The sequence below is a fragment of the Enhydra lutris genome, unplaced genomic scaffold, assembly GCF_002288905.1.
Source record: "Enhydra lutris kenyoni isolate GAN:26980312 unplaced genomic scaffold, ASM228890v2 scaffoldscaffold39, whole genome shotgun sequence".
Lineage (NCBI taxonomy): Eukaryota > Metazoa > Chordata > Mammalia > Carnivora > Mustelidae > Enhydra > Enhydra lutris.
In genome coordinates this window covers 2294981-2315269 of record NW_019154123.1, presented here as the reverse complement: position 1 = coordinate 2315269, position 20289 = coordinate 2294981, and the positions used below count along the sequence as shown (strand labels likewise).

Sequence of the window (20289 nt, the reverse complement as noted above, 5' to 3'; positions counted from 1 at the left end):
TGATATTCATAGTTTCTAAAGAACTCACTTGGCATTTCTGATTCATTCCTCTAAAACATGCAGAAAAGACAGAAGAGGTATATGGGAAATTACTGCAAATTTAAAACAGCAAATTTCAAACTCAGGCAATCATGCAATTCCCACAGGGAAAAAAAATATATATATAAAGTCTTGAGAAAAATGCCTTGTGCCCGGTGCAGATAGATTAGAATGTTGGAGCAAAAAGCCTTCAACAATCTATTTTATGAAACAAGGTGGGATCGGGAGGGAGACAAACCATAAGTGACTCTTAATCTCACACAACAAACTGAGGGTTGCTGGGGGGAGCGGGGAGAGAGAGAGGGGTGGGGTTATGGACATTGGAGAGGGTATGTGCTATGGTGAGTGCTGTGAAGTGTGTAAACCTGTCGATTCACAGACCTGTACCCCTGGGGATAAAAATATATTACATGTTTATAAAATATAATAAAAAAAAGAGGATTGCTAGTGACACACTGTACTGTCACATGCTTCATCACAGGCACAAGAGTCATGAACAAATGGAAAGCCTCATCAAGGTTCTACTTGAAATTATAAATCACAAATATTTATTGTATTATTTCTATGGGGAAATGCATTCATTCCAAGTTCCAAATCAGTACACACACACACACACACACCAAAAAACATACAGATCACTTATTTTACGGTTATCAAGTAGTATATGCTTACTGAAATAAGCATAATAAAATCTATTTCTAAAACAGGCTTTTTAAAAAAACTATCACAATCTTATTAGTAATTAAAATGTGTAGAAAAGCACAGGCATTCTGCACTAAAGGGAAAACACACACACACACACACACACACAGATCCGATCAGTTTTTCAACAAAATAAGGCCCAGTACATGTTCTGTCAAGATTCCTCATCTCCGGTCAGCACAAGGTTATCATTACCTGGCTATTTTTAGGGTTCCTTTGTAGTTTTCTAGTAAAAACCAACAGGAGACAGCCAGAAAATCCCTTAGCAATATGGTCGGTTTGCCTCTTCTTCCACTACATAATAACCTTGTTCCCCGTAAATCCAATAGATCATGAGAGAAGTTTCATTCCCTTAAAGACTAGGAATTAAGGAACTCATCCATTCAACAAATATTTACTGAGTACAAACTATGTGCCAAGCATATTCCAGGTACCAGGGATACATAATTGAATGAAAAACTGTAATACCATCAAATTCCCAGCTTAACAGTTAATTTACAGCTAAAGTGGCTCTCCATGATAAAAAAAAAAAAAAAATCTAGAGGTAAATGAATTATCTTTTCCATTCCTAATCTTAATGAATGAGACCTCACAGACTCATAGGGATCAACAGGCTTTACTTTTTCGTTCAATGTTCAGATTTTATGCATACATTACACACACACACAGCTTAAGCGACATAAGATCACACTGTAAGCTGGTGAAAGAACTGAAATTAAAAGCCAGGTCTCTACAGAGTCCCAGTTACATGGGTTCTTTACCCCCAGGACAAGAGACCAAGATCACTATAATATGTGCTGAGAACACACAGTACTTTTTCTTTACAGCATCTGTTAAAACTTACAATTATATATTTATGTAACTACTTCTTCAATGTTCTTTACATACTTATATAACTACTTCTTTAACTTCTTTCTACTATCTTCCAATAGAACAGTAAGTTCCAAGAAGAGGGAAATAATGTTTGTTTTGTTCACAGTATACCCTAAGCATCAAGCAGAATTCTTAGTAAGCTCTCTAATACTGGAATGTTGAGTATGTTTCAAAGGACAAGACTACTCAGCGAAAAATTTACACTGGATTTACTTAAAGACTCCTTATGAACACAATTAAAGCTCAAACATACAAAGGTATTCAGTATTTTGAAATGTAATAAATCAGTTTATAAACAAAAAAGCCCATCACCAACACATGATAAAACTAAATTCAATTCACAAGCGGGAGTTCCCAGCAAAATCAAACTATTCGAAACAGACTTTGTAACTACGTAACACATTATACTAATTCTTCCGTAAGTTATTTTTCCATCTGAAAAAGCACAACCTGTGATTTGTTTTCTTGGCCAAATGACCAAAAACCAAACTTTAACAGGTCAAAGGCATAATATTAAAAAAAAAAAAAAAAAAAAGAATGTTAAAAGATTATTTAACAATATACCATAAATGTAGTTTTTTATCCTTTTTGGATATTTGAGGTTTACAAAATCTGTTTTAAAACAGCTTAAGATCCTTATCACAAATTAATTTCTTCATTACTTAAGACATATGGCCACAGGCCAAAAGTAATACCTCCAAAAAATTATGATTGTAACTACAAAGAGTTATCAAATATTTCAGTTTATATTCAAAACATACTTAACCATTAAAGACAAAGTGATTTCTTTCCCAGTATCTTGGCCAAACAGAATTTTTAAAAGCCTCATTCCAGTAATATTAACTGGTCAAAAAAACTAATTTTATAGAATAATAATGCTACAAACATTACTAACTTTACACCAGGATCTACTCTTTGCAGCATACGACTTCCACAGCCAAGGACACAAAGGATGATACTATTCTAAGCCAGTGCTAATAAGCCTGACATTTCTTCAAGCTTCACTAGTAAACTGAAAAAGTCAGATCTGTTTGTAAATAAAACACAAGATCACAACCAGGTACATACAGGTAACTTCTTCTCCAGGCGAAATCTTTCCATAGCAATATATAAATGGCTTGTCTTTGACAATGTAACGCAGTTAAGTCCCTTGAAGATTCCAGGGACAGTGAGTACATATCTGATTTAGGTCACTGTGCTTTGCACAGATGAACTCTCCTAAGTTGCTTTTATGGTACAGCCAATCACAGTCTTCTAAGTTACCTAATCTTCCAAGCTAATGACTACAACTTATATAGAGTGACAGCAAAAGAGACTAGGAGCATAATCCACACAGTTAGTAGTAATAGAAAATACCAAAAGAGAAATATAGCAACCAGTTTTCAACTGAAACTTACTGTAACAGTAGTTCAAAAGAGAACATACTCTAAGGATATATGGGGATGGCTACGTGAGTGAGTGAGGGTTAGATAGATCTTAGAGAATAAACTGCCAACAACATAGTTCGTTAAATCTAGCCCTTTCACTTAATTTCAGGAGGACCCAAAGATGTCTGCATCTGAAGAAAGTTTTGCCTTTAATTGTTACTCTAATATTTATACCAACTTATCACAACTATATTAATAGTATATAATAACTATATTAATAACAAGATTAATTCAACAAAATTATTTAATCACATTATGGTTTACAATTATTTTAATCTTTTAGCTAAAAGAGGAAAAAGAAAATGAGAAGCACTCCTCCAACTTTCAGACTCTCTCTTTACACTCTAAAAATTACAGAAGACCTCAAAGGGCGTTTGTTTATACAAGTTTAACATCTATATTTACTATATTGGAAGTAAAACTGAGAAAACTTTAAAACATTTAAATTCAATTTAAAATAAAGTCATTAACATTAACATAAATAGTATTTTAATGAAAAATAATCCTTTCCAAAAATAAAAGCTTTAATGAAAAAATAGGCTTTTACACATTTCTGTACATCTCTAGCACCTGACCTTAACAGAAGACAATTAGATTCTCATATCTAATTCTCTAATCAAGGATATGATTTGGTTGAATTATATAAAAATTCCAGATCCACGAAATACTCTGTTGTCAAGGGAGAAGTGGTTTAATACTCTTTTCAGGTAACTGTGGATATTCCTCACTGATACCGCACCAAATTTAAAAAGTAGTCATTTTTTAAAAATTTTTATTTATTTATTTTTAAATAAGCTCTATGCCCAAGGTAGAGATCAGGACCCTGAAATCAAGAGTCGCATGCTCTACTGACTGAGCCAGCCGGGCACCCCAAGAAGTAGTCATTTCTTAAACGTTAGTTTGCAAGGTAGAATCTAAAACCATTTCAAATAAGTGCTTTTGTACATGTATACTGAAATCCATTAGTCTACCATGCACTTTGAATGGCTCTCTCACCCATTTCTAAAATACGTGTTCACTGCGTACTAGAACTTTTCCAAACCTCACATTTCATTATATGATATTAAAAATATATATTGTTAATATCATCAATAACCTCATCAGAGAAGTTCAGCTGGTAGATAAAACTTTTCCAAATATCTTGTTTTATCATGAAAGCTAGATTTATTATCATTGGTAAAAATACTACCAGTTCTTTTTGTTTGAGACGGTAGGTTCACTTCCTTTTTTAGGAAATATCTGCCAAATGTCAAGTCTGAATAACCACAGTTTAGTCTGCAGTTACTTTCAAGTACAAAAGCAGCTAGCTTCAGCTCATAAGCCAAGCAATCACACCAGTGTTTATTCCAATTACTGTTACTTCAGTATGTAACAGAAGTGTTTTCATGCATACTTCCTATTTTGTCATTCAGAATATTAAAGTAATGTGCACTCAAAGACTCAGATTTACTAAGACGGTTTTTACTTCTTCATCAAGGACATTCCTAAGTGAAAATCTGTTTCATTTTTTAAACTGAGAATGCCTACTAGGGCTGTTTGGTGCCTCTGCCTTGTTTTGAGCTAAGGGACGAGCAGTTTTACTCATCATTGCTTCTGCACCCTCAGTACAAATTCCACAACAGTGGAAAAGGCAAATAATGTCTTGAACAATTAAAAATAGTTTTGACGTTACAGATCCCCTGATCTCAGGGGCTGGCAGAGGTCCATGGACAGCACTTTTAGAACTACTGTAAAAGGCTGTATCTTGAAAATATAGAATTAAAGTTTTGGGTGTGGGGTGGCTGGCTCAGTCAGTGGAGCATGTGAATCTGGATCTTGGGGATGTGAGTTTAAGCCCCACACTAGGCACAGAGCTTACTTTAACTAACTAAATAAATAAATAAATACATAGTTGTGGGTGGATTATATTCTTTTTAGTTTCTCTATGATATTGTTTGTTCAACAAACATTTTAAAGAATGAAGACTAAAAATTATCATTCTATTGTTCTGGGTATCTAAAAAATAAAAATACTTATTGAGCACCTATTATGTGTCAAAACTAGGCTAAACATGATGACACACACTGCATTATTACATAGTACATTTAACCTTCAGACATTTAATTTAATCCTCTCAACACTGACTAAAGCTCAGAGAAGTTAAATTACTTCTCCGAAGTCACAGATCTAGTAAGCAGTAGGTTTAAGATTCAAACCTAGTCTTTCTCAGTCCATGCTTTTTCCTCTATTCCAACGGTCTATAAAGAAAAATAGATGTAAGATATAAGACAGATATAAGAAATAGTGATATAAGAAATAGATATAAGAAATAGAAATAATAAAAAAATTTCAACTATAGATGATTAAAACAAAATTCTAACTGAACATGAATTAATAAAATAAAATGTGTACCAAATCCATATAGATTATACTCTTAATTTAGGGTACCTGGGTGGTTCAGTTGGTTCAGTGTCTGCCTTTGGCCCAGGTCATGATTTCAGTGTCCTGGGCTCCATCCTGGGCTCCCTACTTAATGGGAAGTCTGTTTCTCCCTCTCCCTCTGCCACTCCAGCACTTGTGTGCACTTACACTCTCTCTCAAATAAAAGCTTTAAAAAAAATTTTTTTAAATGCCTGGGTGGCTCAGTCATTGGGCGTCTACCTCGGCTCAGGTCATGATCCCAGGGTTCTGGGATCAAGCCCCACGTTGGGCTCCCTGTTCTGTGGGAAGCCTGATTCTCCCTCTCCCACTCCCCTGCTTGTGTTCCCCCTTTCACTGTGTCTCTCTCTTTAAAAAAAATTTTTTTTAAATAATTGTAATCTAAATTAAACTATTCTCTTTGGATAGATATAATTTCTCCCTGGAGCCATCAAAGCCTTTAACAATGCAAATAAATGATATTTTTTATAGAAATATCTATTTCCCAAAAACGAAGTCTTACTACCAGCTAATCCTGCAAAATTCAGATAACATATACCAGATAAATAACAAAGTAAGAAATTTAAAACCAAAATAATATATCAAACAGAAAAACAGTGTTTTAATTTTCCACAACTTTATAGGATACTGTACATAGCAGCCAAAAGACATACCAGAGCCTTCAAACTAAAGCTTCTATTTTATTAAACTTCTCTAAGATAGAAACTCCAGTGACATCAACAGTTCCCCTAAAGCATATAACTAATCATATTTTTAAAATATTCAACCTTTCTATGATTTATAGTTGGCAAATAAACATAAATTTTTAGAAAGCAACTAGAAAAGATATGTTAGTCAACAATTTTTTTTAAAAGATTTTATTTAGGGGTGCCAGGGTGGCTCAGTGGGTTAAAGCCTCTGCCTTCGGCTCAAGTCATGATCCCAGGGTCCTGGGATCGAGCCCCACATTGGGCTCTCTGCTCGGCAGGGAACCTGCTTCCCCGCCTCTCTCTGCCTACCTCTCTGCCTACTTGTGATCTCTGTCTGTCAAATAAATAAATAAAATCTTAAAAAAAAAATTATTTATTTATTTATTTGACAGACAGAGATCACAAGTAGGCAGAGAGGCAGGTAGAGAGAAAGAGGAGGAAGCAAACTCCCCGCCGAGCAGAAAGCCTGATTCAGGGCTTGATCCCAGGACCCTGGGACCACAACCCGAGCTAAAGGCAAAGGCTTTAACCCACTGAGCCACCCAGGCACCCCGTTAGTCAACAATTTTAAAAATTCTCAATACATCACAACCAGAATGAAAAGTGTCTGCAAACAATCAAGTTCAATAGCAAGTCCTACAATAACCTCTTGAAATTTACCTCCTGTAGAAACTCTTGGCCCTCCCCACTATATTTAAGAGCTTAACATCCTGGTCAGCCATAGGTCTCAAGCACTGGATTATAAAAACCCTGAGCACAGGGATTTAGGTAAAAGGAAGGAGGGAAAGCCGGGGTTGGGCGGGGGGAGGGAGTGTTGGACACATGTATAGGAGAGAGAGGAAAGGAAGGTTAAGAGTCCCCAAGAAAGAGAAAAGAAGGAATTAGGTACATACAAATTTTTAATTTCCTAAATTGCAAAACAAAATTGACTCTACATCAAAATACAAAAGATCCATTTCTGCAGCACATTACCTGTTGTGACAGTATCCTGGGTACTACTAAAACCAATATTCAAACTAAACTTTAAAATATCAAGTTTACAGATTAAATAGAAAGGTAAAGTAAGTTTTATTCTACCACTCTCTTGATAAAATAAAAAGATATTAACTCAACATATAAGGTACAGAATTTAAATCTATTTCTTTAAAGATTTTTCAGCAATCCTTATTTTAAGGAGATCTATTGAGGTATGATCGACATGTAGAAAGCTGTATGTATGTAATACATACAACTCTATGAGTCTGGAGATACACACCCATAAAACCATCTCCACCATCAAGGCCACAGACATATCTGTCACCTCCCAAAGTTTCCTCCCACCCCCCCTTATTATTGAGTGTGTGCGTGTGGTAAGAATACCGGACCATTATCTGTCAAAAAATTTTTAAGTATATAATACAGTTTTTTTTTTTTTTAAGGTTTTATTTATTTATTTATTTAACAGACAGAGAACACAAGTAGGCAGAGAGGCAGGCAGAGAGGGGGTGGGAAGCAGGCTCCCTGCTGAGCAGAGAGCCCGATTTGAGGCTCGATCCCAGGACCCTGGGATCATGACCTGAGCCGAAGGCAGAGGCTTTAACCCACTGAGCCACCCAGGCTCCCCTATAATACAGTTTTCTTAGCTATAGGCACTATGCTGTGTAACACATCTCCAGAACTTAATTACCATATGTAACTGAAACTTTGTACCCTTTAACCATCACCCCCCTCACTTCCTCCTACCTGCAGCCCCAGGCAACCATCCATTCCACTGTCTGCTTGTGTGAATCTGATATAAGTGAGAGCATACAGTATTTGTCATTCTGTATCCGGCTTATTTCATTTAGGCATACATTTACATGAATCAAAACAGTCTCGTTTATTCCCTTGTTCTCTCTGCCCCATTTTCAACCTTTTCTCCATTTCTGTAATGCAAATAGAAGTATATATATTCTTACCAAAAAAGAGAGCCATGTTACAACTCACTGTTATATACATAACTTGCTTTGTTCCAATTAAAAAATATACCCTAAAGATTTTTCTGTATCAGTACAAGGCAACTTCATCTGGAAAAAATTATTAAGTAAACCTGTACATGATAGAAGAAATCAAGACTTACACAAGGCTCCCTACTCCTCTCATATCATGTCCACTTACCAGACAGAACTACTTTCTGTTTTTGCCTTATAACTGTTCTTGGTAGCTAGAGTTGTCATCATAACTTTAAATAATGTATCATTTTAGGCAATATCTGCTTATTTTACAAAAAGAAAAATAAGGATTTTCCACAACCCTGACACACACACACACACACACACACACACACACACACACCTTTTTCACTTACATGAATTAGATTTCTATTTTTATATAAAGACTGATAACAACTACCTTCTGTTCCATATTTATAGTGAAGCCTTCTAAGTAAGCTGTGTCCTATGGTTAGTCTTGAATTTTAAAATCCATGTTAAAAATACATTTGGAGTACTAGGATTACTTAAACACTACTATCTAGTTCAGAATCAAGATTTATGACTGGACCATTAGAAAATGTCACTAAACCCCGTACTGCTCAAGAAACTCTCTCAAATATTACACTCAAGTTGATCTCTTTCAATATAACTTAAGTATAATTAGAATATGAAGAACCTGCCCAATAATGATAAATTACTGACTAGATACCAAAAGCAAACATATTAAAATGCAAAATAGTAAAGATTTCAGTCTTTGCACAAGTCATAAGATTCCACTGTCTCTAAGACAATCTAAGGGGAGGAGGGGACACTTTGCCTAAAAAAAAAATCCAATATACTATAAAATTATGATAAGTATGGTACCAACACAGAAACAATAATTATATATTTTATAAGGTAAAACTGAGTCAAGAAACTGAAACTAAGACTTCTTTGGTTTTCCAGTTTGATAAAACGAAGTTGTCTACTTCGTTGTCAAACCACAGGTAAAAATAAATTCTAGATGGATTACTTAGAAGGGTAGTATCTTGGAGTGGGGATATATTTAGTCAAGATGAGAAATCAAGATGAGAAATCTCATCTTAGTCAAGATGAGAAAGAAAAAGACTGATAAAGATGTATTTTACTCTATTAAAAACAAACATTTCTCTAATGCAAAGAACATCCTAAGAGACAAGGTAGAACATAAGGAAATATATGCAGAATGACAGACATGTCATTATATATCTCTAATACAAAAAATTTCTTGATTTAAAAAGGAAGTAAAAGGCATAAAAAATAGACAAAAAATATGAACCAAGTAATTTCCTTAAGAGAAAATATAAAAGACCAGTAACCGTATAAGACGGACATTCTCACTACAGGTTCAGCAAATTTTACTCATCAGATTAGGAAAAAAAAAAAAAAAAAAAAAAAACAACATCTAAACCAAAAAAGGAAGGGAGACACAGACACTCTCATAATTCCCAGTAGGAATATAAATTTCTCAAAACTTTCTGGAGTGTAAGCTAGCAAGAATCCATGTTTTTAAATCTTTAAGAATATTCTTTGTGCAGCAGTATCACTCCTGAGTATCTACTCAGAAATAAAAGCACCAAAATGTACAGATAAGGTCAAGCATGTTTACTATTCAAACCAGCAAAAGAGAAAACAACCTGAAAGTAAATAGGGAACAGCTAATTACCATTAGATATTAGTAAGACACAAAGAATGAAACAGAACCTGGAGGTTCCACCCTATAGATACCAGTTAATATATTAAGAAAAAAAAAGCAAATTGTAGAAGTATCATATTTAATATGATCATATTTTTATGTTTTATAAAGGATAAAACATTTGTTAGTAAGTATTTCTATAAACATAAAAGATAAAAAGTATAGGAGGATGATATACTGGTCTGTTTCAACAAAGATCACGCTTCTCTAAAGATGTTAAGGATCTATTAATTCAACATACAGTATATGATTTAATATCAGAAATAACCATTAAAAAGTTATTAAACATGAAAAATTATCATTTTAGTCAATTCTTCAAAACTGATCAATTCCAAGGTGCCTGGGTGGCTCAGTCCGTTAAGTGTCCAAATCATGGTTTCATCTCAGGTCATGATATCCCAGCTGTGGGATAGAGCCCCACGTCAGGCTTTGTGCTCAGTGCAGAGTCTCCTTCAGATTCCCTCTCCCCTCACTGTTTCATTCTCTCCCCCCCCCACCAAATAAATAAGTACAATCTTTGAAAAAAAAAATGTGATCAACTCATGTTTTAATAGAACTTTGATAACAAGGCAAGTAATATTTCAAAAGTGCATTTCATGAGGTCAGAAGATGGTTCAAAATTTTCAACACATTCCTGTTTTTCAAAAATGAATTTGTAGTTAAGAGTCTGTTTCTTGGGGCACCTGAGTAGCTCAATCCTTAAGCCTCTGCCTTTGGCTCAGGTCATGATCCCAGGGTCCTGGGATCAAGCCCTGCATCAGACTCTCTACTCAGCAGGGAGCCTGCTTCCCCCTCTCTCTGTGCCTGCCTCTCTGCCTACTTGTGATTTCTGTCTGTCAATTAAGTAAATAAAAACCTTAAAAGAAAAAAAAAAAAAAGAGTCTGTTTCTTGGTTTGCGCCCTTTTTCTTCCCCCTTTGCTCATTTATGATGGTTACCAGAGGGGAAGTAGTGGGGGATGGATGAAATAGGTAATGGGAGATTAAGGAGTACAGCTGTTGTGATGAGCTCCCAGTGTCCTATGAAGTGGTAAATCACTATATTGTACCCCTAAAACTAATACTGCACTGTGTATTAACTGGGATTTAAATAAAAACATTAAAAAAATAAAAACTGGGGCTCAGTGGGTTAAAGCCTCTGCCTTCGGCTCAGGTCATGATCCCAAGGTCCTGGGATCGAGCCCCACATTGGGCTCTTTGCTCAGCGGGGAGACTGCTTCCCCCCATCACTCTGCCTGCCTCTCTGCCTACTTGTGATCTCTGTCTGTCAAATAAATAAATCAAATCTTTAAAAAAAATAAATAAAATTAATTAATTAACTAAATTAAAAAGAAAAACTATAATGAATTTGTAGGCACAGTATAAACTAACAATTTTCAGCATCATATGGGAAAATTATATAATCACATAAACTGATTTTTTTAAATAAAATTACTTTCTTATTTTAAATTCAGGAAAAAAATAATACTAAAACAAAATTCTAACTGTGAATTTCAATCGGCCCAAGGGGCAAAATCCCCCACCAAACAGTTTGGTGGAGAATAGTACGAGAATCAAAAAAATGATTTTAAAAACATGTAATATCCATTTAGGTTCCATTTACAGTCACCTTTTCAGTATAGCAGTTTCCCACCCTGATCAGCAGGAGATGCAGTCCAACACCCCCAACAGATGCCTGAAACTCAGACAATGCCAATCCCTATATACACTATGTTTTTCCTATTCCTATACATACATAGCAATAATAAAGTTTAATTTATAAATTAGCCCAGTAAGAGATTAAAAAGAATAACTCAGGGCGCCTGGGTGGCTCAGTGGGTTAAGCCGCTGCCTTCGGCTCAGATCATGATCTCAGGGTCCTGGGATCGAGTCCCACATCGGGCTCTCTGCTCAGCAGGGAGCCTGCTTCCCTCTCTCTCTCTCTCTCTCTCTGCCTGCCTCTCTGTCTACTTGTGATCTCTCTCTGTCAAATAAATAAATAAAATCTTAAAAAAAAAAAAAAGAATAACTCAAAACAATTACAACAATATACTGTAATAAGTTATATGAATGTGATCTTTCTCTCAAAATCTTATTGTACTGTATTTGCCCCTTCTTGGGATGATGTGAGGTCAAAAAATGCCTACGTGATTAGATGAAGTGAGGTGCATGACACAGGCATTGTGTGTGTTAGGCTACTACTGACCTCCTGACAAAGGTCAGGAGGAGCAGCTACCTCTCAATCTCCATCATGGAAAGCCAAACTGTTGATGAGGCGGGACTACTATAGAGGAACACAATACTGTGGTAATTGCTAATGATGTGTAGATAACGCTGCTGACATAAAGCAGAGGACCCCGCAAAGTGTCTTTATCTGGCCAGAAAAAGGTGGAGTGTATCCTTTTTCCTAATTAAGAGAAAACATGTTTTTAAATTCTTTAAAATTGCTACGTTCTCATATTTTCCTAAACTCTTAAAAAAATAGAGGTGTGACGAGAACAATTTGCTTTAACAATGATGGACAGGGGGGCGCCTGGGTGGCTCAGTCATTAGGCTCAGGTCATGATCTTGGGATCGAGCCCCACACTGGGCTCCTTGCTCAGTGGAGAGACTGCTTCTCCCTCTCCCACTCCCCCCAGCTTGTGTTCTCTCTCTCACTGTGTCTCTCTCTGTCAAATAAATAAAACTAAAATCTTAAAAAAAAAAAAAAAAATGATGGACAGGAATTTTGTTGTGTTTCTTTCTTACTAGCTTTTATGGTATCAGAGGATAAAAGTAACATATATGATTTTTTAAAACTTTCTATATGCTTTATATACATTCTTTCATTTACTATCCTAAACATTTCTAGGAGTAGGTATTACTACCCAAATATATAGAAGAAGAAACTTAGGCTCTAAAAGGGGAGGTAATTTTCCCAAAGTCCCACAGTTTGCACCTGGAGGAGCTAAGAAATCATGCACTTTTCAGGCCACTTACAAACCTTATTTTTAATTCTCATAAGAACTCTGTAAGGTAACACAGCTGATCATTTTCCCAGGGCCATCTGACTATGCTCTTTCCACTAGGCCACATACCTTCCCCTAAGTTCAACTACATATTGTTTTATTTATTCTACATAAAATTTTAATTGCTTATATGCCTAATTTAGGAAATTGTAAGTAAAATATACTCAGTCACAAAAATATTCACCTAATTATTTTAAATACTACTTTAAATCTATTAGAAATTTGGCAATAGCCATACCATAAAATAACTATCATCAAAAGCAAAAACTTTAACACAATAAATCAGCATCAATATTATAATAAATTTATGGGGATATTGTTTTACTTTGGTTTCCAAAGAAAAATTTGAAGCAAAGAGCCAACAAAAAAAGAAAAAAACCCTGTAAAACAAAAACAGGTCTCATGTTTCAGAGAGATGCATAGCCAGTCCACACCTTTCACCATTGCTAAATATCACTGCTGAGTTCAACCGGCTTAATTCGGGCAATCAATTCAGTTTTCACCAAGTCTGTCTTTATCGACGTATAACATCGCCACCTGGTGGCGATCATTAGACACGCGGAATGTGTAACGATCATGGAGAGAACCACTCTAAATTCATGTTCTAGGCAGGAAATTCTGGGTTTGAAAAACTTCCATTGGAGCTGCTTTAAGAAACCTGAACACTAATTTCATTCAGATCAGTAGGTAAAGAACTATTGAGGGGCACATGGGTGGCTCAGTGGGTTAAGCCTCCGCCTTCAGCTCAGGTCATGATCTCAGGGTCTTAAAAAAAAATTAAAAACAAATTTAAAGAACTACTGAGTAAATATTCCATTTATATGTTAGAATATCTAAGAAATTATAGAGCTATATTTTTCATAAGGGCATTTTTACATGTACCACTGAATCATCAATGGGTTACAGGCAAAGTAGATTTTACAGGTTTTGTTTTTTTTTAATTGTTTCAAATACCTGCAGCATTTCAGGAATTTGGGGGGTTTTTTGTTTGTTTTTAAAGATTTTATTTATTTATTTGACACACAGAGAGAGATCACAAGTAGGCAGACAGCAGGCAGAGAGAGAGAGGGAAGCAGGCTCCCTGCTGAGCAGAAAGCCCGATGTGGGACTCAATCCCAGGACCCTGAGATCATGACCCCAGCCGAAGGCAGAGGCTTAACCCACTGAGCCACCCAGGCACCCAGGAATTTTGTTTTTAAACATATTCTGAGGTGTATCTATAACTTCATGAGAATTAAACAGTTGAAGAATCTAGTTCACAAATATAGTTTACTATAAGGTAAATATTGTCTTATCAGAAACTTTCCAGGGGTGCCTGGCTGGCCCAGTTGGTGGAGCATGAGACTCAGGATCTTGGGGCCATGAGTTCAAGTCCCACACTGGGTGCTGAAATGACATAAATAAATCTTTTTAAAAAATTCACCATTATAAAAAGTAGCAACTCTTCTTGGGAAAGTATCTTTTTCTTAAGATTAATACTTCATATTTAAATGCTAGGGACAAAGGAGATATAGTTCAATTTATATCTTCACTGAGAATATATTTAGTTGTAATACTCCTAAATGTTAATTATAAAGAATTATTCATTCTTTTAGGTCTCATCTTGGACTACTGTTAGGAAAATGTATCTAAGAAATTAAAAAATATTCTGATTAGTAAGAATTAAAATATAACTAAAGCTGGTTTATATACAGGAAAATCACCAAAGTTAAAATATAGATTAATATAATGCACTCAGTGATATTTAAACACAGGCTTCCATAGAAATGACTTCCTCTTTCTCCCTAAGGCATTCAAAACCAATTCAGGGTAACATCTCTAACTCCAATAACCTTTTAACCTTTTTGCTCTATGATCCTTGATTCTATATAATAGATTCTATACATCAACTTGGGCACCATCGACACTTGGGGCTGGACACTTCTTTGTTGTAGGGGGAGGGCCCATACGTTGCAGAATGTTCAGTAGCATATCTGGCCTCTACTTACTAGATGCCATAGCACAGAAATCCCCTCTCCCCAGCTGTGACCATCAAAAAACGTCTCCAGGAATGCCAAATACCCCTTTAGAGGCAAAAACACACCCCGATCACAAACCCACTGAGGAACCACTGCTTTAGCTGCAGTGGGAGCTACTACTTACTTCTTTAAGATCATATAAAAGAAATCAACAAAATCTACCAGATTCTTCCTCAAAAGTTGTCATGAATGTCCACAATAGTAAAGCCCTCATCCTTTTATAAAAGCTGCATTTAGCAATGAACCCTACGGGCAGAAATCCATCTTGAACTTGCATTTAAGATTAACAGTTTCACTGAAAGCTACCTATTATCAGTGTATTCCTACTATAGTTTTGACATAATACTTTTAAGTAAATAAAGGCAGGATGAAAATCTTTTTACATACGCATACTTTTCAGATACTACAAAACAAGCCCCTCAGGCCTTACCTATTCGCCTAAACCTTCACATTTCAAAGTGGTTTTGGTACAGAGCACCTCTATAGTAATTCCTTCAGATCAACTGAATATACCAGAAAATCATCGTAACTTGTCCCTGTATTTCACCATAAGGCACTTATTTAGTTAATCTATTAAATTAGACTTCTTAGTCTTAACCTTGCTTAGAAGGATTGAGACTAAAGACGATCAGCTTGACAGCAAAAATTAGATCGAAGCAGATGCAGGTAGAAGCTAGGAGTGACATCAAGCAGCACATCACAAAGCAGCCAAATGAGGAAGAGGCAGGTGAGAGAGAGCTGCACTCCAAAGCCACCTTAACACTTTCGGAAGCCTGTCCAGAAAAAACTCCATATACTTACAATAAAGATCTCTTTAACTATACAAGTTTAAATAGATTTCTGATCCCAGGCAACCAAAAGGACCCTGCCTGGAATACTCAAAATAATTCTATTTGTTTTTATTTATCAAGATAAAAGCTCCATTATAAACTGTAATAGTTTAAAAAATTAAAATTAAAACGTTACCAAATTTAATTATTATGCAGATAAACTGGCAGATCTTTACCAATTACAATAAATGGTTGTTGCAATTACTCTGATACTAGATCTTTTTTTAAAGATTCGAGTAATATTTATCTTTCAAAAGGCCCAAATTTGAATAAAATTAATACATCAGGCAATTATCCTCAAGCTCAAAAGCACATCATCTAACTTTAACTACATTAAGCAACTAATTTATCAAACAAACACTATGGTCAGACATTTTATTTTGCATTCTCCCTATAGTTTCCATATTTGTTCTCTAATAGGAGACACATTTTTATGGGACTAAAAATAAAGGTTCCTTCTAGGAGTAATTCATTTTACGCTTATAGAAGGCAGGGAAGTAAAGAAACATGATTTGAGGTCATCGAGGAACATGACAGATCAAAAACTGGGTTTGAGCCTATGTCTTCTTTCTCCCAATATTTATTAACATGATAGTAAAGCAATTTTTTAAAGGATAAGTTGACAAGTACAAAGAGGAAGAAGAAACTACAGGGATGCCTGGGTGGCTCAGTCGGGTAATCATCCAGACTCCTGGTTCCCACTCAGGTTGTAATCTCAGGACCTTAGGATCCAGCCCTGCTTCAGGCTCCAAGGTTGGCAGGGAGTCAGCTAGGGAATGTCTCTCTCCTTCTCCCTCTGCCTCTCCCCTCTGCTCACATGTGAGCTCTCTCTCTCTAAAATAAATAAATCTTTCAAAACAAAAAAAGAAGGCAGAGAAGAAGAAACTACAACAAATGAGAAACATCATAAAACCTCTGGAAGATATAAAGTGCATGTTGCAATGGTTAGCGCATTTGGAAAATAAACAGCAACCTTAAAATAGGTGGCTATGTGAGAAATAAAATCAGACTCAGAAAGCAAAACCATGTTTAAATAATGAACACTGTAAAATTTTGTTAATTGAAACAGCTTCTAATTAATGACCTAAATTATCTCTTTAAGTTACATTAGTGTAAAATTAACACTAAATACTAATGAAAATAGTGTCTATATATGTACACACACACACACACACACACACACAATGCAATGTGTAAACAAGTTTACTTTGGCTAAAGATAAAACATTACTTTAATGTGTATAGATTCTAGAATCAGATTGCCTGAATTCAAATCCCAGTTCTACTCTTTACTATGCAAAAGTGGGCAAATTACCTAATCTCACTGGATTTCAGTGTCCTCTCTTGTAGAATGTGGACAATAACAGTATCACAACTGACAAATTATAAAAATTTAGGGGCGCCTGGGTGGCTCAGTGGGTTAAAGCCTCTGCCTTCAGCTCAGGTCATGATCCCAGGATTCTGGGATCGAGCCCCGCATCAGGCTCTCTGCTCAGCAGGGAGCCTGCTTCCCCCTCTCTCTCTGCCTACCTCTCTGCCTACTTGTGAGTTCTGTCAAATAAATGAATAAAATCTTTAAAAAAAAAAATTATAAAAATTTAACAAGATAATGAAGGCAATGAGCTTAGACAAGTTCCTGGCACAAAACAATGTAACATTAAGAATTAGTACCATCCTGGGGCGCTTGGGTGGCTCAGTGGGTTAAAGCCTCTGCCTTTTGCTCAGGTCATGATCTCAGGTTCCTGAGATTGAGCCCTACGTTGGGCCCTCTGCCTGGCGGGGAACCTGCTTCCCCTTCTCTCTACCTGCCTCTCTGCCTACTTGTGATCTCTGTCTGTCAAATAAATAAAATCTTAAAAAAAAAAAAAAAAAGAATTAGTACCATCCTACTACTTGATCATCTTTACTGCTCATACTATGTTAATTTCACATTTTATATTTAAGTGAAATTGAATCTATTCTTAATATATTTATCACCATTTCCCAACTAATTTCAAGGTCCTTGGAGATATAAATTTTTTTTTTAGAGATAGAGATTTGGGGGTGGGGGATAGAGAAGCACGTGCACACACATTGGTGGGGGGAGGGAGAGAAGAGGAAGAGAGAAAATCTTAAACAGGCTCCATGTCCAGTTCAGAGCCCGGACGGGGGACTTGATCTCACAACCCTGAGATCATAACCTGAGCCAAAATCAAGAACTGCACACTTAGCAGAACTAAGCCACCCAGGCGCCGCAGAGATGTAAGTTTCTTTACACAGAATTTTATTAATTCTGTACATATACAACAAATTCTTAGTGGTAAAAATGAAATATTCCTTGCTAGTTTACATATGATACAAGTCGCATATGGCTTTCTTTTCTTTTCTTTTCCTTTTTTTTTTTTGGCTTTCATTTCGAAACATGGACATTTTGAAAGGTAAAAACTAAAAACAAAAAAAACTGATCCCAGCATAGGTAAGACACATACTGAAACTTGCCTTTCCAATTGTGATAATGGTTTCATACTCATTTGAGTCCCTCCTTATGAATTCTAGGAGACAGAGTAAGCAATCAGTAAATGTAGCCAGGAAATAGTATTCAAACCTGAATCTAGGGAAATTGAGTACCAACCTTTATACCCAAGGCCTGTTCAATGCAAATGATTTTCCATTCATTTTATACAAATTTGCATCTTACTGAAAATATAGTATGCACTATGATAAATATCCAAGTTGCCCTTGCATTATCACAAAATTCTTCATTTGAATACAGGATTTTAAATCTACCTTTTCACCAGCTAAATCATTTGGATATCTATATATATTTCAGAAATGTTTATACCTATCCTTATACAACATACTTTTATTTGTTCTTTTATCCACTTAATCATCTAACAGATATTTATCAAGTGCCTACTATGTGCCAAGCACTGTGGTAGGAGTAGGGATATCATATGCCCAGACCCAACGATGATAAAGTCTACTAGCTTCAAATAACTAAAAAAATTTGACTATGGTTGAAATGCAGAAAAGAGGGAAGAGCAATTAAGACAGATAAAGGTAGAAAGGGGGAAAAAGCTAGACCTTTCAGGGTGTAGCTAAGTTTTATTTTTTTTCTTTCCTTTATTTTATGTAAATTCAATTAACATATGGTATATTATTGGTTTAAGAGGCAGAGGTCAGTGATTCATCAGTCTTTTATAATACTCAGTGCTCATTACATCACATGCCCTCCTTAATGTCCATCACCCAGTTACCCCACTCCCTCATCCTCTTCCCCTCCAGCAACCCTCAGTTTGTTTCCTCTGATTAAGAGTCTCTTATGGCATGTCTCCCTCTCTGATTCCGTCTTATTTTTCCCTCCCTTCCCCTTTGATCTCTGTTCTGTTTCTTAAATTCCACATGAGCGAGATCACATGGTAACTGTCTTTCTCTGATTGACTTATTTTGCTTAGCATAATACCCTCTAGCTCCATCCATGTCACTGCAAATGGCAAGATTTCATTTTTTTGACAACTGAGTAGTATTCCATTGTGTGTGTGTGTGTGTGTGTGTGTGTGTGTAGCACATCTTTATCTGTCAATGGACATCTGGGTTCTTTCCATAGTTTGGCTATTGTGGACATTGCTGTTATGAACACTGGAGTGCAGATGCTCCTTCGGATCACTACACGTGTACACAGATAAGTTTTAGATTCACCCTGAGAGCAATGGACTTTAAAAAGGGGAGTGTATGCATTAGTACGAAGACCCCCCGAGCAAGGAAACAATGTAGAAACTGGTGACAAAGACTCTCTCTTTTGACCAAACTTTAATCAGGCTTCTCTAAGCAGACCTGGGGTTTCCCTCTCTGTCTTTGTGGGATTCAGTTTGAGTGAGAATCCTGATAAATCATTAATGAAAATCCCTCATCCTTGGTGTCCTGCCATCTTGGATATTTCACCACTCTGTCCTGCCTTCCAGATTCTGCCAAGTTGACTTAACAAGAACCCCCTTACCCTCTGCTGTTTGCTCTTAGTAATTTTTCATCTAATGACCCCCCCCATCCTTGCTTCTTGGATATAAATGCCTCTTGTCCTTATTAGAGTCAGAGTTGGGTCCAATCCCTCTCCTCCACTGTAGTGGTCCCTACACCGATTTCATGATGGTCTCCCTTAAATAAAGTTTGCTTTATCTTCTTTAGCAAGTGTCACTAAATTACTTTTTTCTTTAACACTGGAAGCCAACTGGAAAGATACTGCCTTATTCTAGGCAAAAGAAGATAGAGGCCTGAACTACAATGATCAAAGGAAGTATGGAGTAAGGAAACCTATCAGAGATAGGATGCTGAATCCGCTGGATTTGGGGTTTGAGTAGAGGGAGAGAAAAGTCATGACAGTGCTCACATTTTCAAATTTGAGCCAAGCAGATAGTGTGCCATTAGATAAGAAACACAGGATAAGATAAGAAACACAGGAAGAAAAGGTTTGGTAAGTCCCACATAAGACACCACAAGTTCCAGGTGAGCAATCCAAGTAAATGAAGTGTATGAAGCCCCTTCTGGTTTCCTCTAGTGGCTCTGTGAAGAAAGTAGCAACATTTAAAAAGACTGAGGGGTGAGAGAATACATTTTGACCAAAGCAAGAATGTTTGGTGTACCCACTGCAGAGAACAGGAGAGAATTAG

At 36.1% G+C, this 20289-nt stretch overlaps 1 protein-coding gene across 9 annotated transcripts in view; it reads right to left on the bottom strand.

The window, feature by feature from the left end:
- The window catches only part of LOC111155170 (solute carrier family 4 member 7), a 103330-nt gene that overhangs the window by 67431 nt on the left and 15610 nt on the right, over positions 1-20289 (bottom strand). For 6 of the 9 annotated variants that reach the window (XM_022515251.1, XM_022515257.1, XM_022515258.1 and 3 more), the window contains exon 1: positions 2683-2715. The exons of the other annotated variants lie outside the window; for them this stretch is intronic. In XM_022515251.1, the coding sequence (XP_022370959.1) occupies positions 2683-2715 (33 nt within the window). Of the gene's footprint in view, positions 1-2682; positions 2716-20289 lie in introns of those variants that run through there. 9 annotated transcript variants of the gene reach the window in all.